At 40.7% G+C, this 26,897-nt stretch overlaps 1 protein-coding gene across 1 annotated transcript in view; it reads right to left on the reverse strand.

Moving 5' to 3' along the window:
• Positions 1-341: 341 nt before the first annotated feature.
• Positions 342-26,897, reverse strand: part of ctnnbip1 (catenin, beta interacting protein 1) — a 33,107-nt gene continuing 6,551 nt past the window's right edge. The window contains exons 2-4 of the mRNA XM_084069447.1: positions 20,938-21,052; positions 15,081-15,171; positions 342-2,728 (exon numbers count right to left, since the gene is read on the reverse strand). Coding sequence (XP_083925573.1) covers positions 2,670-2,728; positions 15,081-15,171; positions 20,938-21,033 — 246 coding nt within the window. The 5' untranslated portion in view covers positions 21,034-21,052 and the 3' untranslated portion in view covers positions 342-2,669. The remainder of the gene's footprint in view (positions 2,729-15,080; positions 15,172-20,937; positions 21,053-26,897) is intronic.

Consider the following 26,897-nt stretch of genomic DNA (forward strand, 5'->3'; position numbering starts at 1 on the left):
GTAGTATCAATAAATGTGTTTTGCACATATCGGCCTCCTGGTGGCGCTATAACAGGCCAATCTGAAAAATTTGGGCCAGAGGTTCTGAATTGGCATCCAGGGAGTGTGCGTGCACAGTTTCGCAGTGGCCAGGCCAACGGTGCCAGAATGGTAGCTGCTAACGGACGGACAGGACGGACGGACACGCGGACGGACGGCCAGAGGGTAAAACATACTCTTGCCATGCCTTTCGGCCTGGCGGATACAACACCAAACTACTATTCTTGCCATTTTTGAAAAAGTTTGCCTGACATACCCTAAATAGGGTTAAAGTAAAAAAAATTAAGACATTAACCCCACTGTTTTAAATTTCTTTAATGTTTCAGTTGGTATAGGATTTGGAAGCATTGAGTCAAGACATGGTCAGCAGCCATACAAAACCAACTAATCGATGTCAACGGAGAAGAAAACTGAGATACAGACAATGTAAAATAACTCAAAAGACAACTACAGGTCAGGTCATCACAGTACACATTTCTAGCCGAACTGAACAGCATGCTGGAAATTACCCCCCCGCCACACACACAAACATGCAAGCACACACACATACACACAAACGTGCAAGCACACGCACATGCACTGCTGACACAAACACACTTTCTCTCTTTCTCCTCCTGCCTCTCCCTTCCTCATCCGAATCTTGATTAAGCTCCTCTCCCATTCACTCACTCGCACACAAACACACACACAGCTGTAGGACAGCCCTGGTAGGTATAGAGTATACAGTATAAGACACCTTTGAGTTGATAAAATAAAATGCATAGACAAATTAAGAAATGTTAAAAAAAACAACAGGTAAACATGAAAAGACAAATTTCTTTGTCATAGGCAGATGCTGACCAACCGAATGGCCATGATGATGTAGTACATTGCCATGATCGCTGAGGACATTCAGAGGTTATTGCCAATAACAAGGTATAATGGATAATGTTTACCCATATCAAATGATTTTTTCTCCTTTCCTAAAATGATTTAAAAGAGCAAGTAGCTTCCACAAATATCAGAATGTACAAGCGATGGTCATTGTGGTGAGGCTTTTAAGATCTTACACAGATCCACTTAAAATCAACATTGTAAACCACAAGGCAGACATGCTTGGCTTCAAAACATTAAGTTACAATTACTTAAGTTATACAAGTTAACAAAATGTACTTAAAACACATTAAATATTGAGCATGTCACTAGAAAAAACAAGTTGGGTTTTTAACAAACAAAAATATTAAATGGAGTATTCCAGTCGAGTCAATTAACACAGAACAGATACATTTTGTTTTGAGCACACAGATTACTGAAGGAGATACGGTTGCCAGAAGAACACTGCATTTTCCCTTACAAGGTTGTTGCACAGAACCAAACATAAAATCCTTGTGCTAAATATTAAGTTGTATTTTTTGTTGCTGCAAAAAACCCATGGAAAACAACACACGATTTACAATAAAGTCTGAGTTAGCACATAGTTCTTAGGTTTGGCCCAATGTTTTTAGCTCTGTTGAGCCAATTAGAGTTTAAAGGCTTACTTTAGTGTGAAATCAAGAGCAACCTTTTGCTATAATGCTTTAGGGTGTACTCGTACTGTATGTAGGCTTTAAAATTATAAATTTTCTACATTTCTCCATCATTTATGGTATGTTTCAGGGATTGGGAATCAATTCAATAAGTAATAAATTAGATCTACAGCTTTCCACTCATTAAAACACCTTTCATAACCATGTTAAGTTTATCTTACAGATAAAAAAAGGAATAAAATTGGCACAATCAAATCAGTATTCTATTGTCCCTGGTGTCTGTACAATAAAAAAAGGCTATACATTTCACAATAACCCAAAAACCTTATTCGCTTGGGGAGAGAATGTGAACACCTGTGCTTAATGTTTCTGTATGTATGCTAGTGTATTTAATTCTTATGCTTTTTCCCTCTGGAGGAAAGCTGAGTTGCACTTTCAACAGCAAAAATAAAAATACAATAAAATAAAATACAATTCAAGCAGCATAGAGCAAATGAATGTGACAGAATTTGGAAGCCATTACACACAACAGTGAACTCAAAAACTAAATTTAAGCTCTGCGAAGTAAGCACAAAAGAAAAAAAGAGAAAAAAAACTCTTCCCACAAGCTCATCAATCAAAACACTCACCAAAATCCATGACCACAAAAAAGATGTTTCTCTTTACTTGACCTTAACAGCTGCTTGTGGGTCAAATTTACCAAGTGACCAAAACAGAGAATATAACACTGTCTAGATGACTTCCCCACCCCTTAACGTAAAAATAACCAAAACTAAGCAAAACAAAAAATAACCCAAACATTGTACAAATTCATCCACACAATTTGCGAGTATTTTCATACAGCCTTGTTACCCAAGGCTCCAACCCGTGGTAGACCACTTGAGTGCATCCCAGGAAATGCTATGCCAGCATTTATGAGGAGGAGCAGGGAAGGAAGAAGTTTGGGGGAGAGCGAGGTGACCACCCACCCCCTCTGCTGTCTCTTCCCTCTCCCTCTTCCATCCGGTTCAGGTGCCCCTCCTCTCCTGAGCTCAACAGTGTTGTACTTGTGGAGTTTGGGTTGTTGCGGCCCACCGGTGGGGTTTGGAGGGGTGGTGGTAGCGGCAGCGGCGGTGGGGCACATGGTCACTGCCGCCGGTCCTCTGTCTCTGACCGTGAGAATGCCATCACCACATCTTCTGCACCTGAAAGCCCAAAAGCAGAACATCAGAGGAGACCCTTTGCAATGCTCCATCGCATTAACCACATGAAAATAGCAGATCTTTGGTGATATTTGGTGTAGAGGGAAAAAGGGACGGGGCCAGCTGAAGACCCCTGGGGGACCCAGGTCAACTAAGTATATAGGGTTTAAGTGGTTAATGCGTACAATCGCTGTTCCAACTCCCAATACGTTCTTCTAGAGTCTGCAAATGAATTATCGGAGACATCCAAAGAAGGCCATTGTGCAACACAGTAGAAACGTGTTTGTCGAAAGTGTCAGGGAATGGAAGTCGTCTGGGAGGCAGATATGAATTATTTAATTACCAAAGCTTATTCAAAATATGAACCACATCTGCCCTCTCAAAAGGTGAAATGCTGTAATGGTGTCTTCTTTTTAAATACTAACTCGTTTTTGTAGAAAGTAACAAAGAACAAAAAAATGTATGTCTATGTATGGTACAATAAATGGAGCAATGAATGAATGTTCACATCACCAGAGACATTAAATACTTTCGCGTTTAGGATAAACTGTAAATATACCGCGTGTGTGCTTTGATAATAATACTAGTAGTGCTTCTTTTACTAAAGATATCTATATTGGTTACTTGTTCACATGTTATTTACTTATTTTGATTTGTTTTGCTTGAATGTTTTTTAGATAGCATGTTTTTTAGACAGATGGTAGGTTTGATGTTCACCTGGTATCCTGTTTCTTACAAGCCCCACGGTGTTCTCCTACAGTGTTCTCTTTGCACTCTACTCATGTGACTACTTAGTAGTACCCTGTCGTTTGTTAACGAGGGTTCATGCCATTTACTCTGATTTTGCATTTGTCACTCTGGATAAGAGAGTCTGCTAAATGCCTCAATTGTAAATTGATAGCGATGTTACGTAAGATCATCTATGATCCACTGAATCATCAAATTACACTAGTGGACAAGCGGCAATGGGAAAAGCACCAGTGTAAACCTTGCCTGCAATTAGGGTTCTGTAGATCACTTTATCTTAAAAACCTTTACCCCAAAGATAGAGACAATCTCAGTCTTTTGCAATTTGGAAATTGCAAAAGAACCATCAAAGGGTTAGCTGCCAAAAAGAACTACACTACAATAAGAAAATCTACAGGTAATCTCATCTATTGCTGTTCACCTGTGGCGCAAACCCATCACCTATCACCACAAAGCCCAAAACGAAGATAAATCACACTGAGCCCTGCTGCCAGCAGCATTCTGTTCAGTCCAGATAACACTTAAATCTGAGGACTCGTAACAATTCAATTCCACTGTTTTCCAACAGCCTGTGGGAGGCCCAAAGTACCCATGGCGAGTCAATACTGGATTCCAGCTCACATTAAGAACCTCAATAAGCAAAACATAGAATTTGTTAACTTCAGGGAGATCATCCGCCAGTTGGAAAATCCTTTTGGCAGCAGTTAAGTTAAACATGGAGTCATTAATGACTTTCCTTCATACGTTTACGTGTTTCATCAAGTCATCTGGGCTCCTACAGAACTTCCATGACAATTTGTGACAGTACAGTAACCAGTAGCTCAAGTTAAATCATCTTCAGCATGGAGCAGCCTGGTGGCTCACCGTGTAACCCTAACATCCTGGCTTCATCCTATCTTTGGTTTGCCAGTCTCAATTAAGCAGAAATGCCTTGTTAATTATATATCAAAAAGTAAGGTACAGCAGCTACAATTTAAACATCTTCAACAGAATAAGATCTGGTCTTCCAGGGCACTCTTTTTTCCAGGGCACACTTTTTACAAAAAGCCTGTCTACCACATACAGTAAGCCTAATTAATCAACATCATTTATTTTTGGTTAAGCAGGATGTTGTTAGAATGTTCTGAACCATTACTGCAATGTTATGGCCTGGGATTCAGACGAATCTTCAAGCTCTTTTTTTTGTTGTTGATCTGGCAGCTTTCTGGCCCCCTTTCTATTCAGCCTGATTTCGAGCCAACCTGGCCCTGGTCGGGCCAATCATAACCGTTCATCTTATATGGGGCGGGCTTGATATGATGACTGACAATCTGCAGGTCCATCCAGCGCAACGCACCTAGCTCACAAAACTCAGATCAAACCATCAAATATCAACGATAAAAAATGAATCAAGGTTCTATCATTTCATTGCCTGTTTCCCACCTCAAATGTCTTCAGAGACATATTTAGTGTACCGTTTGGCTTCAATATGAGTACGTTCATGATAAGAGCCAAAACCAAGCAACGCCTATCTTGCTCAAGTCCCTCAGAGCTATTTCACACATGTTGCTCTGGTTAAGTCTACTAGTGGCATGTTGGTTTGCTCCCGTTGATTATGCCACTTGGTAATCTAAAACGAATTGAGAGGTTCCAGACTCATTCACATTTGCAAATTGGTCTGGCGATGCCATGCTAATGATTAGCTGCCCGGTAGAATCCATTCACTATAGAAAATTGCATAAGCACTGTGAATTGGTCTTGAAGTATTCCAGAAATTGCCAGTAAATTGTTCTCCTCCTCCTCCAACCCTTTACCAATTAAATAACCTTAGAATTGCGTAAAATGACAGCAGTGTTCCAACACCCTACTCTCAATCTTGCCACTATAAGGTGCTATCATAATGCAAATATCATCACTGACACCTTTTGAGAAGGATGAAAAGCACATAATGGCACATCTTGCAACTTGGCTATAAAAAGCCTCTCCATTCTACTGCTCCAAACAGCTTGTTAGATTTAATTATTGTGGAAAAATGAAAGTAGGCCAACCAGGAACCATGTGCTTCCACATGTATTTGGCACAAAGGGCGGACCCTCCTCATAACAGCAGAGACCTTCGGATCAGGCATTCCCTTTTCCATTTGGTAATTTCTATAGGGAAGATTAATTAGGATGTTTCTGAGGTGCATTCAGGTCGGTGTACACCTGATAAGAGCAGGGGCTTTAAAAGCAGGGTAGCTTTTAATGTGGACGTGTAGTTCCTTTTTAGTTCTCAGTCCCCGACTCGCCCAGAGATCTCATAGGAAATAAGCTGCATATAGGCAATTGCAATTAAGAGAAAACTAAATACAGGGACAGAATTGAACTAACAAAATAATAATTAAATAACTAAATTAATTACTTAAAGAAAAATCACACCTGTGTGAAGGTAGCCTTTGATACATTTTGTCACCGATATGTGTTTATAATGTGTTTATAGCCATGTGTCACGTGAAGCTTGACCAATCACTTTGTCCCGTACTCAACATACGCATCCATGCGGAGTTTGTGTTGTCATCGATATTAGTTTATAGCCCGGTTAATAAGAATACAGAGGACGGACATACGGATGGACATACACCTGGACATAGACACGGACATACATACACACGGAGAAACATTAGAGAAACAATATTAATTATCTGTCTTTGAATGTCTACGTCTTTGAATGTTTATATAGCCATCTAATTTTGTATTCATGATATAATAGTGATGTCATGAATAGTCCCCTTGCCTGACCAATCAGAACGCTGACGGGCCTGACCAATCAGAACGTTGACCGGCCTGACCAATCAGAACTTTGACGGGCCTGACCAATCAGAACTTTGACGGGCCTGACCAATCAGAACTTTGACGGGCCTGACCAATCAGAACGCGGGCCTGACCAATCAGAACGTTGACGGGCCTGACCAATCAGAACTTTGACGGGCCTGACCAATCAGAACGTTGACGGGCCTGACCAATCAGAACGTTGACGGGCCTGACCAATCAGAACTTTGACGGGCCTGACCAATCAGAACGTTGACGGACCTGACCAATCAGAACTTTGACGGGCCTGACCAATCAGAACTTTGACGGGCCTGACCAATCAGAACTTTGACGGGCCTGACCAATCAGAACTTTGACGGGCCTGACCAATCAGAACGTTGACGGGCCTGACCAATCAGAACTTTGACGGGCCTGACCAATCAGAACTTTGACGGGCCTGACCAATCAGAACCTTGGCGAGCCTGACCAATCAGAACGTTGACGCAAAAGCCAGGTATAGAGGGCTAATATCCGCTCTATACCTAAAGGTATAGAGCGGCTAGCGCCGCTAAAAATGCTAAAAATGCACATTTGTACTAGTCATGCCTGTACTGTACCTCGCCTTGCTAAACACATACACACTGAGCACTATAACAATAACTAAAAATATTGTTTAAAAAAATGTTTTAAGTCAAGTGGATGGCAGAGTTCACACCAACTATAGAAAAAAATACAATGGTGAACGATATAGTTATCGTGCTCAGTGTGAACGGCCCTTTACACAACAGAGAGTTAAACACCAAGTCCTCTCTCCGAGCTGTTGCTTAGCGACGAATACAAATCTGATCACATCACTGACCAGCTGGTCATCTCAACCTATGAGCAAACTACAGCTGAATCCACCTCCTTCTCTTTTATTAATATTCTTTCGACTTTTTTCTCCCAATTGAGTTGATATGCCACATCTCAATTTTCCCCACGTGTACTTCCCAGTCACTGCCCTACAGTTTGTCTGTGGAAGGGTTTTTGTGCCCACAGCACACCAATAGAGCGAAGACACAGTGGTGACAGAGCAACAAGCATAGACATATAAAGGTAGACGCCTCCTCTGGCTCTGAAACGTGTGCATGGCGGACGCGCTTCCGCTTCTGGGGGGCAGCTGGAAATTTCCGTGTGCGTCACAGAAGGGGGCGTTCAGTAGGCCAATCAGAGGCAGGTGGGGACGGGATAACTAGATTCTGACAAGTCCTGGAAAAGACGCGCTGTGATTGGCCAGTGCCCATTTCCGGGGGGAACGGACACTGGCCAATCACAGCGCGTATGGCGGCCACTATACCAAGCACGTCGCTCCAATGAACTGCAGAGGCCAATGAGGTATCTAGGTTTCTATATCTGTGGCAACAAGGGCAGCTACCAGAGGGGATTGCGATGTACCATTCAGACGTAGTGTTTGGTGAAACAGTCTTCTCTGTTAGAGACTCCCATCACTGGAATAGTCTCCCTACCGAAGTAAGAGAGACCACCAACTATTTGACCTTGTAATCATCAGCTGCATTTGTCACTGGTGTAATTTCTCATATTTCACTGTAATTGTTCCACTGTACTATGTCTACTTGTCTTGTACTGCGTTGATGTCTGTTTTTGTATGGATAATATATCAGCACTTTTTAACAGCCTGCTCTGGGAGTACAGATGAAAATGAAAAACTCTGGCTCATTTACATGGATGTGAGAACAGACGTGTTGATTAATGTGTACTGTCCCTGATTTTTCTGCGCCCTTATTCGATCTGAGCCCATGTGGCAACTGCTTTCATCTCTGAAACTGGTTTGATTGGTCTCGAATCTCGATAGAGACATGTAGGGTTCTTCTTGAGGACACACTACATAGTGACTGCACCGGTTTCATGTAACCCTATATTTATTTGCATCTGTGACATTGTAATGTGGTTCAAATGTTGTTGTTTTTTTCATTATATGTATTGTGTTTTATATGCTGTGATCAGGGCGTCCTTGAAAAAGAGAGCTTGCTCTCAATGGGCTTCCCTGAATAAATAAAGGAAAAAGAAAGAACTACTCATTAGGCAGCTGGCGTTTCATCCGATTTATCCAAAAATAAATACTTGGTCTACATAGTGTTCTCATTCAATACTCCAAATATCTTTCCACAATGGAAACAAGTCCCAGGACCTTTTTTGTGTTATCCTTAGCTTTAATGTCTAACTGTACCACGTGCCGTTTATATTTTTGACTAGTATTCAATCAATAAAGGAGATGAAAATTAAACAAAAATAACAAGAATGACACATAAGGAGGAAGAAAGAGATAAAGGCATGGCATTGGTTACGCACCAGATCTGAACCCAAGACACTCATGAGTGCATGTACTCAGCTCAGTAAGCACAAGAACATGATCACTGATGAAATGTTTACTAACTCACAGACCTAACAAGAAATGTCTACAGAGTCTCTTGGGTCTAAAACACTAATATATTACTGGTGTAACCAGGAAACAAAACAAAGCTACATAGACAGTAGGTCAAAAGTCTGTAAACAGACAATAAAACCTCTCGAGATAAGGAAACTAGATAAGGAATTGTTTACCAAATTAACAGAAAGGGAGTTAATTTCAAGCTGCATGGTTAAAGCATAGTTATATTTAATATAGCTCCATGGGTTATGGTGCTATTGTCCCAGAAGGAGCAGCCAAATGGCATGTAATGACCCCGTGTTAGGTGCAGTGCAGTTATTAGTTAAAGTAGCAACAGCATTTGAGGTTACAATCTGTGCAGGGTCAGCTGAGAGGATAAAGGAGTGGAGTGGACTCCCCCTCATAGAAACAATAGCGGGCGGGTTAGGAAATACTATTCATGCATGGGCCAGGCTCTTCAAGTCGACTTTCAAACACAGTGGCTTTACTTACACGCAGCGTCTCTAAGCTCAGGTTCACTATTTTCCAGCCATAGTGCCTCACATTTAATTTCATATGAAATGTATTGATACAACATAAGGGTTACATGTTGTTTGTTTTATTGCTATACAGACATGCTGGTGAGGTTTTATTCTGCTCATGTGAAAGAATGTGGTAATAACAGTTGTATAGTTGTTCGACTGAATATACTGTTAGCAGGAAAATAAAAAAAGGACATTGAATTATTTTCATTTTCAGTGAAACTTTGAATCTTTCAAAGAATATCCATCATAATTAAAATTAATGATTGCAGTTTCCCTTGAGAACATTCTTTGTACATGACTTCAAATGGTTACTTTTATTTGGATTATCATTGTAAAATACTTTGTCTTCTTATTAATGTTTCCCTCATGGGCCTCACTGAAAAGGTAGATTAGGCTAGTCAGGGGTGCCATTTTATGTGGAAAATGCTTATCCTCCATACAATACCCCTAAGTAGGGGGTATTCACTGATCCAAATGTTCTATCTGACTGACACAAATATAAGTTGCCTGCCTAAAATAGCTAATACGGGAAGTGGATCCTAGCATCCACAACCATGTCTATCTCAACTAGTTATTTCTGGATGCTGTTGAGGGATCCTGATCCATCTTTTTTGTACAGGCCCAACTTCATAGGACTATGGCAAGCCAAATTTAAAAATATGCTTTGTTTGGGTCCTGCAAGTTTCAATAATAATAATAATAATAATAATAATAACTACTATTATTAATGAATGTTTAAAGCTGAATTAATTCAAATTCAGCTTCAAACATCCGATCCCTGTAGCCATGAACCTCCATCAAACCAAAGGTAAACACTAAACAGTAAACACATTATAGAGGTAAAGGACTTCCACGTGCCTGTTAAATCCTTGGGTTTTAAGGATAACAAACGAGTGTTCCCAAAGATCTATTGTGAACTTGTTGGATCTATTTTCATAATGAAAACAGTCCTTTGGCGCCAGAGGGGTGAGTGAGTGTTATGTGACACCCCCAGTCCCTACTCCCTTCCCATTTGTGTACAGTATGTCCCATATTTTGGGACCAAGAACATTTTAAAGAAGGAAATTGCAATTCAGCGTATGGGTTCAGGCAGTCAAAAATGAAAAATGATGCAGGTACTGCAGAACTCAGATTTAGGCATCTATAACAAAACGAATAATGTCTTGTCCAATCAATAAAACTTTACCCCCGCCATGAAGCTGAGCAAAGACAGGCCCCTCCTTTGTGTCACACAGCTTTCACTATAAAAGCCAGGTTTAAGGATTGTGTGATACAGGGATTGTAAGACAGACAAAAGGAAACAAGATAGTGTATTGATTGTGCGAGGCAGTAGCAATGTGAATCGAGAGAAGCAATATATGTTCGGTGGGATGAGACAGAGAGAGATTGGAATATCACACCCTGGCTATGTAATTACCTCTGCAGCTTGCCTCCAGGCCCCCTAATGAGGCCTGTTCCTGTGTACCAGTGCCACGCCGCCACGCCACCAAACCCCACAAGGGAGCTTTCCTTTCCTGGGATGACTCGAGTTGCTATGGAAACCCCATCCACCCCCTCTCTGTTGTTATGTCCCTCAGAAGTCCTTTTGAGAGGAGTGAAGTTTCCTCATCAGCTCAGAACGGACATGAGTAAGTCCTGAGGCAGATGACTTCACATGAAGATTCGAGTAAGGCATTTTTTTAAAGGACTTTGAACTTCATTTTTTAGTGTTTAGTCACATCGATCCTCTGCCCTTCTGAGCCAGAATTCAGTTTCATGAAGGTAATGGCAGCAAAACATTTTGAAAAAAGCACTCTGCTTCTCAATTCCTCTTAGGCCTTATTAAAATTGCAAAACGAAAAAAGAAAAACCGTATTTGCATTTATGGTAATCAGCCAATTAAAACCATTTGAAATGCTAATTCATTGACCTAAAGACTTAAAAGAAATGTATGACTGGCAGTCTCAAAAGTTGGTTCCATCTTGTCTGATGGAAACGAACACATTCAACGAAACGAACACATTCAATGTACAGTATTGTATATGTGCAACATTTTCTAATGAGATGTGACCAGGCAGTCTGTTTTCTTATACTGTTCGTAACTAGCAAGAGAATGTTATGCAGTTATTGCTTTTCTATGTACATGCACCACTTGCAGTGGTAGGAATACAGCAAATCATTACAGACTGAACTTATATATTTTGCATGACGGACATAGCAATTTCTCAATGCATATTGTTCATCATGTCCTTAGTACCCTCCAAGCACAGCATTGGATCGATAGGGCCACGTCTGACATTTGATACCGTCTCTGCTGTCTAAGGTATCTCGAGAACCGTCCGATCGACCGAATTCAAATTCAGTGTGCACATCGCCAACGACCCAAGGGAGTGCCGTACCCGGCGTAGAGTTGTCGGATTTATGGTAAAACCATATATGGAGTAGGCTAATGTCAGCAATATGACTCCATATTTCGGCAGGCCGGGCACGGAACTCCCAATATGGGCATAAAAGGGACAGACAGACACAGAAATGTCCATACCTCTATGGGCATAAAAGGAACACAGACAGACAGACGGGTACACTGAAAATGGGTACAACGGGTATTGCATAACCGGGTGGGGCATGCATTTCCAACTTGTATCGTTACCAAGTAGTGTTACCCAACGGGCATTGGTCTAGTTAATGAAACATTCACTTTATACCCGGAATTAAAACATAAATCATTTAGAGATACAACATGGACGGCTTGATTCTTGTCACTGTTCAACTGTGTGTGGCAGACATTTCACTGTAATTCGTCATCTCATATTTTGCACAACTGTCCTTTATCAAGTCCAGTTAAGAAAACTATTTGTAAAGGATCTCAGTCTGTTACTGGGACCAGGAGACTGATACAAGGCCTGAGGCAGCGTGTGGCGCAGAAGGGATTAGGTAGGTATAGTAATGAAACAGTGTACACAGAGACAGACAAGCCCTGTCTGGGTACTGCTGGCTAATCACATACGGCCTCTGTCTGGCCATTGTACTTGTGTGATGATCTAGTTGGAAGGACAGCAGTCAGAACCTGCTGCACACAACAGAATGAGGATTCAGCTGCTGTACAGCAAAGGTCATGTTATGATGAAAGAAAAAAAAGAAAATACAAAGGATGTGAGCTGCAGTCGAGTGGAACCTCAAATCCCAGAGTGTTTTTGAGAACAGAAGTCAGCTGAAGGGAGAAATTCTTAAGAATGCTGACATGTGCCAATAATATTGTGAGCAACTAATCAAAATAATAATAACGTGGATTTATATAGCGCCTTTCAGAAACCCAAGGACGCTTAAATCATGTATACACAATTACAAGATGGTAATTGCTTTTTACATATATGAAGGGTAGTCACATACAGTAAGACTTTTGCTTATTATAAACCATTTGGCATACCCAAAATGTCTAAAGCAAGAATTTCTATAAATATAATTCGGTTACTACTTTCTTGTGAAAGTAGCAGGTGGCGATTTAATGTGTATCGGAAGGGACAAATGTTTGTCTGCGTACAGTACACCCTTCCTAATGAACCAACCAGTAGAGGTCAGCATGACGATGGACTACAGTAAAAGGGAGATTGAGAATCGGCAGAATGACAAAATTGGGAGAAAAGGGGTAAAATAGTAAAAAAAAATTACAAATAGATACCGGTAATAGAAAAAACAACAACAATACAGGTTTCTTTGAATCTTTATCCTACCCTCGAATGTGAATAGGATCCCACTGTAGACATACCTCTTTATTAACCGAGTTGTCTGCACTACCTTTAGCATCCATGATGTGCTGGTATGCATTGACTGCTTTCAGCCCAGGGCTGCATTTCTAAAAGTGATTAAATCATAGCAATCACCACTTCTAATGACAGTGTTTTGGACGAGATAGTAACCAGTAATAATTTATCAGTATGTTGTGGAGTTGGCAAGACACCAAATGGCACTAAACGCGTCTGTTTTTGTAATGTATAATGCATACTCTATGCACCTTTGATGAGTCACCCCCGTTCATAATTAATGATGTGCTTTCCATAATGGGAGTGGTATTGACACAACTCAGTCACAGCACTGAACACACTTAGCGAAACCAATTCAGTGAATATAGCAGATCTACAAGCTCACAACACGTCACAAGACTCTGAGATTGTAGATCGACTATTTTTGCCGAAGAGGGGGAGAAGTGTTAATTTGTGTATTCTAAGTGTATTCTAATTGATTTATATACATTATTATTTTATTTTATTATTTTATTCAAAAAAGTAGTAAACCAATTAATCTGATTAAACCCTTAAGCTCTATTCTGCAAAATCATGTTGCACAAAAATAACCGATGTGACGCGTTGTAGATCGGTTATTTTTGCCATTTTACTTTGAAAATGAAAAAAAGCATAGAATAGAAAATAAGGAAATACATTTTAATTTGTGTTAAATCAAATATCTTAATAAAATTGATTATTTCTTATAATCGATTAAATCCATTTGTTTGATTAGCTGTTGCACTCCTAGTTTAATCAGAACAAAACAGGTCCTTTATCATATAATCAGATAATATATCAAGAAAACATAGTCCCACACCATCATACGCTTCATCTACTTTTAAAATAACATGGCATAGTCTGTCCTAGTTAATGCAATGGCTTGTGCAACCGTTTGATCACTGTGCATGATGCAATGGATCTCTGCATGATACAACTGAATGTTACTTTTTTCATGCATCACATACTGAAGAATGGGGCTAAAATTAAATAGTGACGCAGTTTAATGCTATATGGATTGAATCGAAAAGAAAAATAAATGGATCAGTAATATCAGCATGAATTTCTTTGGCTACCTCAAACCTGCTATTATCACCGTGAAGCTAATCCTGCTAGCGTGTTCATTGGACACAGTCATATCATGTACCGCCTAATCTCATAGGCATGGCCAAAAATGACCGTCTTTCCTTTTTAGAAAACCTACGCAGATAAGAATTCCTTTCAGGTACGGTGTCACAGACAATTTTCTCACAGTGCTACTTCCCCCAAGGGTCTAATAAAAGATGGAACTGGCCTGGGCCTATAAGACCCAGCAGGGTCACTACCAAAGGGCCAGCAGGGAGTTACAAGACTCATCTGAGGGCTGGATTTGGACTGAGCCTGGAAGGGAGCTGATAAGTCGTGTTTCATTTTGGAAAGAAAAAGGCAATCACAATCCTTGAACAGCTTGGCTGCTGATTGCAGAGGTGCCTGCAGTGGCAGTGAGCCAGCATACTTCAATTTGTATTAATATACCGCCATCTTGTGGTAGAAACTTTTACAAGTTGGAAGGTCAAAAAACTGGTGGAAAAGCAGAAGCTCTGTAGCGCACTCTGGTGTCTAGCTTGTTTGCATGTGCCATTGTACAGCCAATGAATAGATATATATTGGTTAAACATATACACCTCGCTATCTTTGGAGTAAAGCTGTGTCTGAATCCAAGGCACAAAAAACTCATCTAATAGGGATGTGCTTGTTTTAACCTATTGAGGTTAAAAGTGTTTTTCAAAAAAGTGAAAATGAAAAAACAAACTGTATAATAATACTTTGTATAATCCATTCCTTTCCAATTAACAGCTGCACCCCTAGATGTAATCATGACAGATTTGAGTCATTCACTTGCAGTCAGACACACTGCTCTGTGACTAATCACAGTGCTCTCTACTGGCCTCAACAGACTGAGGATTTCGATTAAGCCTCTTGGTGTATGGGCTCTGAGGTTGGTTAAAGAGTGTGTGTGTATAGAGAGGCTTTCCCTAGTCTGAGCTCTGGGTGCAGTAGTCTTTAGGATAGATGAGGTAGCGTTTGTAGTCTGGGTTTGAACGAGCTTTACTTGTCTGAGTGTGTGTATGTGTGTCCCAATAGGAGCCTTACCCTGGTCTATGTTGTGCTGTGGTAGTTGGCTCATCTGACTGTGGACCACGCCCGCATAATTCCGGAGAAAAGCCTCTTCACTCGGCGTGAGCTGAAAGCAAGGGAGAAAGTGATATTAGAGACCATAAAACAATAACACAAAGCAAAAACGCATCCTAAAAAGGAAAACTCATTCGCCTTTGAATGAACACGGACAGTTACATACAGTATGTGGATAAGATCAACTCTCTCCCAATGGACTCATAGGACATTTTTGTTTTTAAATCTAATGGAATGCCAAGATATCTTGTACACTGGCAAATGAGCTGCTCTTGTCATCACCTGATGTCAAGAAAACCTCAATTCTGTTGAGCCCATAGTTCACAAGTTCACAACACATTGTAAACCTAAATTGACTGGCTTAAGATCAATAGCATAGATTGGAATTTATTTTATTTGAGAAAGCCAGTGTCACAGGATAATAAATGCTCAATATACACAGAACCTCTTTCCAGTTTATCCTTTTAAAATATACTATATGCATATACACTTAAAGAGGTATAAAGAAAATGTCTCAGTACATGTGGGATGTAACTCAGTCCTCAGGGAAACCTTCAGTCTTCCATCTTCACTCGCAGGAATATAATGTATGTCCAAGTATACACTTCTACAAATACATGTACATCACATCTATACCCGTATTCCTCAATGTACTTCCACCATCTATCCACTATCCGCCTACATGTCTCTGCGTACCTCTACTTTAATCTGGAATTGTTTTACCTATCATGACATAATAAACAAACTCGGATTTTAACCACATGGTTTACTGCCATTTGTGAGAAACACAATAATGGGAAACTCACTGTATCAATGTTAGTTTAACAAGTATTTTAGTATTTAGTATATTAGTGTTTTTGATTGTTGTGGCAGTGCTTTGCAATGTTCATCCAGTTAGCTGCCCCTGCTCTCTGAACAGACAGTGTCAGAGAACACTGTTTTGACTGGGATTCTGTCATGAACCCATGTGTGTGACTACAATACCAACGGCAATGAGTGTACTGCTGTTACGACAGTGCCAGCCCAGGCACACAAATGTCAAATTTGGCATGTGACATATTCGCTGAAGGTCAGATTTGTCATTTAACTTGGATGTGACAAAGACTGTGCCATCCTTCAAGATATGATCCCACTCAGAGCTGTACCTCCACAACACAGGGATGGGCACTCAGGCATTTTCTTGTAAACGTGTACATATGGAATGAGACACGGTTAACAGCATCTAATCTACAAAGTTAAGTCATTTTTCTTTCTGGTATTGTTTTCCACTGCCATGTGGTTTACTAGATGTCTCTTTATCAGTTATGGTTTCAGAGCAAGGCTTTCGTTTTATTTGAAAAGATTCATTAAAATGTAAATTTGAGGGTTTATATGTAGAATACAAATCCTGGTCTTTCTCTTAAACCCACTAAGGGTTTATATGTAGAATACAAATCCTGGTCTTTCTCTTAAACCCACAAAACTCCCTGCTGCAGACCACCACCTCAACTGCATGTGTAGCTGTTGTTCTGTAAACAAGTGGCTCTCCATAAAGAAATTGTGCTGTCTGCCTGTCGTGGAAACATGCTTGAGTACACCACATTGTTCATATTCCAGCCACACAAATCTTCTCTTCCACATGACTCTGAACATTTGAATTTGTCTTGAAGATTATCATTATTAGAGCCTGACCAATGCCAGATGTTCAGGTCCGATGCAGATCCAGATTTTTGGCAAATATCTGCCGATACCGATGTACTGACAAAATGTATTGGTGAATCCCTACTTTATTGATGATGTAAGTCATGATGGTAGCAACAGAATTAATTCAAAACTTGAAATCAACCTTCTGTCTGCCAACGTACGCAGAAATGCATCCAAACTAATTGGGAGGAACTTCGTAATACAGCAAGACAATGACCCAAACACACTGCAATCACAACAAAGAAAGGACTTCATTAGGGAGAAAAAGTGGAAGGTTTTAGACTGGCCAAGTCAATCATCAGACCTCAACCTAGTTAAGGATGCATTTCACCTCCTAAACAGTAGAGAGGGGGGGGGCTGAAACAAACAAATGAAAGAGGCTGCAGTAAAAGCCTGGAAAAACAGTTGGGTGATGTCAGTGTGTAACAGGCTTAATGCAGTTAAGGCAAGCAAGGGATACACACCCAAATATTAAAGCTGCAGTTATGTGAGATTGTTTTGTTCAACTAAGTGTTAAATGTCTCTATATTCTCATAGCATTCATTGCTATAATGTGTTGGTTCAGTAACAGGGGTCTCCCTGTCTCTGCGCTCTTTAATAAACAGAAAACGCATTTTCAGGTCAAGAGATCAATTTGATCTAATCAGTAGAGATAACTCATACAGGATACAGGATGAAGTGGAATTGGAAGTGATGACACAAAGAAATGAGCACACAAAATTGGAACTGGTACACTATAGACAAAATCAAGCTGATAAATGGGTATTCTCTCTGATTGGACAAAATTGGCAACCCACCTGAAAATGTATTTTGTGTTTATTAAAGAGCTGGAGAGAAAGCGAGACCCCTGTTAATGAACAAACACTCAGACTCAATAGCAATGATTACTATCAGAATACAGTAGATCTTTAACATTTTCTACCAAAAACTTCACACACACTACCTTTAAGTTTGATCTATCTATCTATAAATTCCAAAAACCTGTATCTGTTTGTGTGTCTGCTGTCCCAGGCAGACATACTTCAAACTTGCGACTTCAAACATGCGTGTGTACTGTGTATCGCCGATGACCCGGAAGTGTGCAGTGCCACACTTAAGTGGAAATTCAGTCGGACCGGTGGTTGTCGAGAACTGAAAATCCACATATGTCTGTATCTGTTTGTAGGTGGATCTGTGGAGTACGCATCGAATCTCTGACCACGGGTACTCTGACTACAAGTACAAAGGCTATTGCATAAAAAGGTGGGGCGTGCATTCCCAACATGCACCGTTCCTGATTTGCATCATGAGTAGGCCATTGTCAGGTTATAAATAACCCACTAATTGTAACATCTGAAGTTATTAGTACTGTGGTAACGGGTACCGCACTCGCGCACTGTTTAACAACGGGAACAGGGAGTACTCTGGCAGGAGGTACAACGAGTATTGCATAACTGGGCGGAGAATACATTCCCACTTGCATCATTCCTGACTTACATTATTCTCGACTTAAGTGGTACCCAGAGTAGGCCCCGGTACCTAGTTTAATTTACTAACTCCAATTACAATACTTTAATTGAAATTTAGTTTAACACATACAGGTGTCAATACCTGGACATTTTTTATTATCTCAAACCCAAGGGAATTCAGTCCACTGCAAAAACAAAGGAATTGGCCTTGCGGTCCCAATACATTTGGAGGTAACTGGTATCATATACAATGTTCTATGTTCAACGTTTTTATGGTGATACAATTATTTTAGACAATAAAGATTTTGTATTTGTACAGATAAATTCTACATAATTGATTAGGTGTTTGGTCCACAAATATCTTCCCAACACTTTTACATCACACCACCCAGCCCTAATGTGATGGAACCCATCTTTCCAATGTCTGAAATGTGACATTGCAGAAACTGACCCTTCATGACCTGGGTGGCAAGTCATCCAATGCTCAGTACAGCCTCAGCACAGTCAATGATCAACAAGGAATTAACAGAGCAAGACTCACATTTAAAAGCTACTGTTCTTCAATAAATTCTGGATGACAGCCAGAGTTCTGTCATTTGGAACATTGGAGAAAACATTCTGTAGAACATTAGATGATGGGGTGAGCTTTAATCAGGAGGCGTCTTTCTAGCATTTACATGCTTTACAATTAACCAGATTACTGGGGCTAATCAGGTTAAGGCAATAGTTTGATTACAGTGTATACATGTCTTGAGCTAAGTGTGATTATTCTAATAAGCTTTATCCTCTCAGTCTGTACACATGAGGGATCTGACGTCAATAATCAGCCCTCCGTGGGCCCATTCCTCTCAATTTAAACTAACATGTCAGGAGGACACTTGTCTTTAGCTTTGTTGAACCACTTAAACACAACACCTTGGAAAAAATGTATGGCTAAATCTTACTGAAACAGAAAAACGGTGACATCCTCTGAGAGCATGTGCAATTCAATGTTACCATTTACACTTAAAAAAACTAAATAAACCTAATGGGTGTATGGGTGCAAAACCTGCATCTGTCTGTTAGTCTGTATTAGAGATGCGCGGATGGCCTCTCACGTCACCCGAATCCGCATGTACAAATTAATTATCCGCCCGTTATCCAACCGCAATAATTATATTATCCAATTTAAATATCCGCACCAACCGTTTTTCCCATATGTCAAAATATTATTATTTTCTGGTATTCCCCGTTAGTTTTAGTATTAGTTGTGCCGTGCGATGCGATCACAAAATGCTTTGATTTAGCCTATGGAATGTCGGTGCGTCTTTTCTTTTTTTTAAACCGGTGCTGCGCTGAACATACAGAGCGCACTGGTCTGCTGCGCTCAACATACAGACTCCGTGCGGCATCCAACATACAGGCATCCAACATAGATGCGGCATCCAACATACAGAGTGCACTGCTCTGAGCAGCACCGGTTTAGAAAAAAGAAAAAAGACGCACCGAGATTCCATAGGCTAAATCAATGCATTTTGTGATCGCATCGCACAGAGGCTGCATGCTCTACACACTCACACAGACGCAAGCACGCAGAAATGTAGCTATTTTATGGATAGATATATTAGATGGCATTAATTTATTTTGCAATATTTCACCCGCGGTTTATCCGATATCAATTCATAATTATATTTGATTGACCCGAATCCACTCAAACCGCGGTTAACTGCGGCAACCGCGGCTAAAACCGCGATCCGCGCATCTCTAGTCTGTATGACTCGGGCGCCACACAACATAATGGCCTCAAACTTGCCTTGTGTGACCAGGGGCGCGCCGAGTGGCAATTTGATTGGAGCAGCGGTTTACAAAAAACGAAAAAAAAAACACATGTCTGTATCTGACTGACCGTGGGGTCTGCGGAAGACGCACTGAATCTCTGTTTGGGAGGGGCTTCCCTGATTGGCCAACCCTCCCCGTTTAGCTTCACTGATTGGCTGAGCTGATCGTCACGTTTGTACCACTTGCCAATATAACATGTGAGAAATGTGAGTTAAGCCTGAGACTCCAGCATGTCAGGCAACATGTACAACGACTACATCAGGTAAAAAAGTATGGACCCCTTATCAGACAACGTCACACTGAGAGGTGGTTGAATGAACAGAAACCAGCGCTCCCAAAAACAACAGGTTAGGGGATCTGTTGGGAATTGATTACATGAAACCGGCACCTGCTAGTGCAGTCTCAATTTTTGTAAACAAAGAATTGGTCTATCTATTGCACAAACGGGTAGGCATGCATTTCCGAATTGCATCGTTCCCGACTATTTAAGCACCCGAAGTGCTTAAACAAACCTAAAGACTGAGCTGAAATCTAGGTGTGCTAATTGGTGTTTCCAAATCAAATAATCAGTAAAAAGATTGGGGTCTAATAATCAAGTTTTACTGTGCATATAATAGCACTGATGTCGTTGGTATAAATTAAACTCGGTGCACATGAGAGAATATCCAAGGCTGAACAGTCTCTGGCACATTATCCGCAGTCCATAAAACTATAGACCTTTTCAGTGGAATTGCAGTAGCCTACTAGGAAACCGCTTGGGCTCAAGTTTATTTCCTACACAGTAAATCCCTCATTGTTAAGTGTACAAATGTACCCACATGGACACAAGGTGACCACGGTTTCTTCACATCAAAGCACAATGTACTTACATTTGATCCCATTTTCTTGAGCATGAGCAGGACCCGCACTTTCTGTTGGATGTACATCTCTTCAGGAGACTTCCCCGGGGCCTCCTCGCGGTTCATCCCCCCTGCTCCGGTAGCTCTATAGACACAAAGACATCCATGTCATGTCATACCATACATACACCACCAGCAGGAGAAAATCACTGACAGGCATCTCATTTTGTTTTCTGACATCAGGCAGCACAACTATTAGTGCTTGGTCTAATATGGGCCTGATACATTGAAGTCAAGTGTTAGCTGTCAAATTAGTTCTCTTCCAATCCAAAATGTTTTAGCTACTTGACTGACATGCACTATATTGTATGCATTACATGTGATTTAGGACCTCTGTAAATGTCATGATACAGATTTTTAACATGCTGCTTTTTTCAGGCTTTTTGTGCCCTCTTTTATTTCCCATTCTTCTTTTACTCCTTGAACTACAAACGTGAAAGCCTGGATAAAAAAAAATAGTGAGTTTCACCTCACTTTTACCTGTAACTGTGTAGTGACAATAACGTTGATTGATTGATTGTGATTGATCAATTAATTTCTCTTTAACAGTTTTTTATTGCTTTTGTCATAAACATACAAATCTGTAACAAGACAATTAATTTCTGACGGATTAACCAGTTTTACTGCACTCACATTAGGGAGTATGATACTGAAGAATAACCAAGCTCATTTGGCTTCTAACCACATTCGGTTAACCACTTTCAACCTTATTTTGTCATAAGAAAATGTTCTAACATTTTAAAAATGTAAAAAAAAATGTTTTAAAAAAGAAAAGAAAAAGAAACAGAGAAAATAGCCGACATACAAGCTTACCACACCTCGTGATGTGACGCATTGTGAGCTTGTAGATCCGCAATTTTTGCTATTCGTTGCACGACAAAGTATATAGAGCTTAGTGGTTAAGCCCAATACAAACATTAATGAGCTAGGAAGTTAGAAGGCTGGCCACAGTGCATTCACAGAGCAGGTTTTCACAGCACTTCACAGCATAAATGGCTCTCATTAATATTGCATGGCATTTCTCTCATAGATCTCGCCCCTGCCTGCTCCTTCCATCTCTTATTCTCCCCATTACTAATGACCTATTTTCACTGTCAGTCTGAGCTGCGGAGATTCAAATTACAGGCAAAGAGGGGGAAAAAGTGCAGGGAAAGAGACGGCGATGAAAGGAGCTGCCATTGCTAATGCAAATGACAGAGAAGGGATCGGCCCTGCTGTGCGATGGTATATTGATCAAGGGGTGGCTGCTGTCACATCAGATCCCTCTAACAAAAAGACATGGTTTAAAGTCTGGTCGAATTATTCACTAATGCCAAAGCTAGTATTTGACAAAGTGAAATATCTTAATGGAATTTCTTTAACCCATTGAGACCTGAAGCCGATTCTACATGACTCCTAAATCTCAACAGTTTTCTGAAAAACGTATGTTTCTATATCAGTGGTGCTCAATCTTTTTCATGTCAAGGACCCCCAAAATTATATGTATTTGGCCGCGGACCCCCATCAAAATATTTTGTCCCTGGGACCCCCAGAAGCAAAGATTTGAGTCAAAAATGTTCGCTTTAAATATATATATATATATATTCAAAGATTTGCACACATTTTCACGATTTTTCAAAAATAGCAGATCTACAAGCTTGTAGCGCGGCACCGAGTGCCGCGCTATGAGCTTGTAGATCTGCTATTTTTGAATAGCCCAAAGTGTAAAATAATGCTTTTTAGCTCAAATCTAAAAATGAGACAGTTCCAGGTCTCAATGGGAATATGCACAACCAGAGGAAAGAATTCAGGAAATAAAATGAAAATAGTGATTATGGGGAGTGAATATCAGTATGTAAGTCAGGGGGGTTAGTTATTTAATTCTTTTCTCTGAATACCCTATAAAAAGCCCATGGGGGCGGGGGGGGCGCAGAGACCATGATAGTTCTGGTGATTTCATTTGGCCTCTTATCTATACAAAGGACCACTAATGCACGTTGACAGCCTGTTTGATGTGGGGTTATATTTAATTGAGAAGCTGGCTCACCACTCCTCCCTAAAGCCCGCAGGGGAGGAGGATGCATGGGGCACTGTTGGCTGGAGTGTGGGTGCTACGGGCTCAGATCAGCAGGGGATCATACTCCTGGCGACAGCCAATGTGAAGTACGGCAACCTTAAACCGTGTGCTGCGTTGTTTGGTTGACTTTCTCCTCTCAGCTGTGGTCAAACCACACGGTAAACGGAGCATAAGCCGGGTTACACAACATAGAAATATGTGAGGTATATTGTGCTTGTAATTGTCAATGGCGTTCTACATTGAGTGTCGAAGTCTGCAGAGAGGAACCATCCATGGCAAATTGAGCGCCGGGCAGAGTTTAACTGGAAAGCAACCCAGAGGACTCAAAGCAAGACATGAAAAGATGGAGAGAGCTCGCCTCTGTCAGTTCAGTCGCTTGGTGCACCTTTGGGGATTGGCAGTGGTGGTGATGGGCGGAGGACAGGGATGGGTGGTTGGCGGGGGCAGTGTCTCAGAGCAATGATAGTCAGTGACACGTTTGATCATGTCTCCCCCACTCTCTACTTCTGACAAATGGGAGGGCCAAGACTCCAGGCAGGCAGGCAGACAGAGACCTACTGGCTACACTACACATGAAGCAAGATTTTTTTTTAAATGCACCCATACATTATACTATATTCTGCTAGCGTCTGATGCATAGTTGTTGTTAATTTTCAAACATGTTTTCTGGTTTCTTCTTCACAGTGTCAACATTTTGCTTTTTGATAAGGATAAAGATAGAGGGTTTGATTGATAGAACCTATCCAAGATCATCCTATGTACATTGGGGCTAGGCTAACACTTACAGGCAAGGATTGTGTGAGGTTAGCTTTTTTTTTATTTGCAAACAGAGCGCATCTCATACAATCAATCAATGCTCAGTTACTGAAAGCTGTATTTCTCCCTCATTACTGCCATCCAGGTTTCTTTTCATCTATCCACACATCTACGAGAATGTCTTGTGTAAGAGCTAAGAAAAAAACGATAAAAAAAAACATCGCTCCTCAGAATTCCATAGGGACAGACTGTAGAAAGAAGAAACAATGGAAGGATGAGAAAGGGGAGGATGCTCTCAAAGATCATTGTTGTATCAATGTACTGTGTTTGTAAGACACTTTAAAAACATTGAGGGGAACAGAGATGCCATCCTGATGTGAAATTCAGCAGCTCTGCTTCAGGTAGGGAGGGGCGGAAAGGTAGACTCATGATTATTTCTCAAAATAGAGATACGTAATTAACTAACTATAAAGAAAACATCACATGGATGCACATCAACTGCATAGCTGGAGACCGTTACACAGTTAACTGGCTATCCAAAGCACTGATATGCACAGTATTGTCTAAGTTAAACATTCAAGTCTGTCTTCTGTTCATTCTCTCAGTGTTATTTTCTCTCTCTCTTGCCCTCCACTCTCTAGTTTGAAAATTAGAATACTAAATTGTACTTCTGATCAGAGTTATGTATACAGTGTGGTATGTATTTATTTAGTTTATTCTTTTTTTGTGTCAGCATGTTGGCACTGGAAAAAACGTTTAAATTGTGCCTGAATAATCCCGTAAGGGATGGGCTGTGAAAGGCAGCCGGACACGAAAATAAATCATTCATTTATTCATTCATGCACTGATGAAATCCAATCAACCTAATTTAAAACAATTTCAAATGCTTTGCCTATGTCAGGCTGGCCTGGCTGCACTAAAAGGCCAGATAATATAAGCTACCCAGTGAGAAATTAGCCTTTATATAATAGTAGCTATGCTGCCACTTGTACTTATCTTAAGCACACAATTGTACTGAGATTCTTTCAAGACTTTCTGCCAAATAGAGGCTACAGACAGATTTATGGATACAATGCCAATTTTGGAGAGTCCAATACCACGATTACCAATGTTTTGGCCATCATTTTGTCATACATATTTTTAAAAGAATTCTATAATCAATGTAGAAATCTATAATTGCCGATACAGATGTCAAAAAAGTCAGGCTCTATGTAGGACTACACACAGCCTCGCTCAAAAAATAAAAGAACCACAGGGAAGATCCTAATTCCCCTGTAAGTTGACTCTTAGCTTTTCCTTGCGCCGTTATGTGAACAGATTCTCTAGGGGAATTACAACACAAAACCCCCAAACTAACTTGCTCTCCTATTTATAGACACCGACTCTTGAGTCACATATGTGCTACTTCAGCAAAACAAGGTCCATTCTAGGCCATCCCTTGTTGGGAACTATATGCTGCATTTTATATAAATGCAGCATAACAACATTATAGCTATAGCAACTATCCATTATCTTCTTTCCAATAATTATTTCGATTACTTGAATAATCGAGAAGCGTGTTTCTTCTTTTATTTTTTTTTAATATACCAAACAAATTGACGTTAAAAAAGTCCTAATTGATTTATTAAAAGATATTAACTACATCGGTCTGATTAACCACTATTTTCACTATTTTTGGACATAGATCTTTATTATATCGCTAATGTGTTATAATTGATTAAATCGATTTGTTTGATTAATTGCTGCACTTGCACCCCACGCCACGTCCAATATGATATACTATACAGTCCGTTTTGTCTCTTTTCAAGGGCCGCCATAAGAACCAAGTCACAATCTCTGGTGCGCACGTGCTGTGCATTGATGGTGGTGGGCTCTCGCTCAACACTAATCCCCCTGAGGGAATCTCAGGCGGGCTTCAGACGTACAGCAGCTAATATTCCAGTGATAATCAAAGGCTTTCTTTAGTGCTGATCTGGGTCTAATCCCCCCTCTGTGTGCCAGTGTTGGACTCTCGTCAGCGTTGTTGTTGTGATGCTGGGCTCAGTGGGCTGTTGATGTCTGAACCGTGCTAGACAGGCAGTAGGGCTGGGGGGGGGTGATATGATTTCAATATCGCGATTATTTCAAAACTTTGCCTCAGTTACAATAAATGAATGTCTATATCATTGGTTCTCAAAGTGGGGTCCGGGGACCCCCAGGGGTACTTGAGGGGGTTCCAGGGGGTCCCCAGCTAAATGATGGGTAGGAACCAAATGGACCCTTATGGGTCTGTAACTCTGAGCGTGTACAAATGGAACCAAATGTACCCTAACGGGTCCATTTGGTTCCATTTGTACACTCTCAGAGTTAAATCTAACATTGATTTTACAATATAAATTGGGGTCCCAGGCATAGAAATGCCATTAAATGGGGATCCGTAGCCCTAATGCATGTCAAACTGGGGGTCCTTGAAATTAAAATGGTTGAAAATCACTGCTAGAGCCTTAAAAAAATTCTTTTATGGGGGTCCCTGGCATATCTTTTCAAATGGGGGTCCGCGGGCTAATAAGTGTCAATTTGGGGGTCCTTGACATGAAAAAGTTTGAGAACCACTGGTCTATATGTCTATACAGTGAAAGTAGCAGATCTACGATGCGTGTTGATTCGTTGATATTTAGAGCCAGGGGTGCACTGCCGGTGGAGCGAAGTGGAGTGCAGCTCCACTTGCTCTGAAGGTGCACACATCGCACGCACATGTACGTGCATACCCGCCATGAGTCTACCTCGCGTATCGATCAAAAACAACCCATTCGCAGTTTTCGCACCTCGTTTACAAAAGCTGCCGACGCCGAGTGTCAGAATTAACAGGAATCATCGACCTGGCTGGATGCATATCAATGGTCCATTGTGTGACATGCTAAGTGGCCTACTGTAGGTGTCAGATGTTTTGTCTGAAGCAGTCAAAAGAGTTGGTTAACAGTGGCTGATGGATTCATGAACTAATTACATTACAGAGGTGGCGTCTGCAAGGTAAATGCCTGCATATGACAACTCCATTGTGCAAGTAAACAGAATAACATTTGATATACAGTATATTGTGGGTTAATAAATAGGCCTACATATTAAATAGGTTATTTCA

This window comes from Gymnoscopelus microlampas (assembly GCF_963454915.1).
Source record: "Gymnoscopelus microlampas genome assembly, chromosome: 10".
Lineage (NCBI taxonomy): Eukaryota > Metazoa > Chordata > Actinopteri > Myctophiformes > Myctophidae > Gymnoscopelus > Gymnoscopelus microlampas.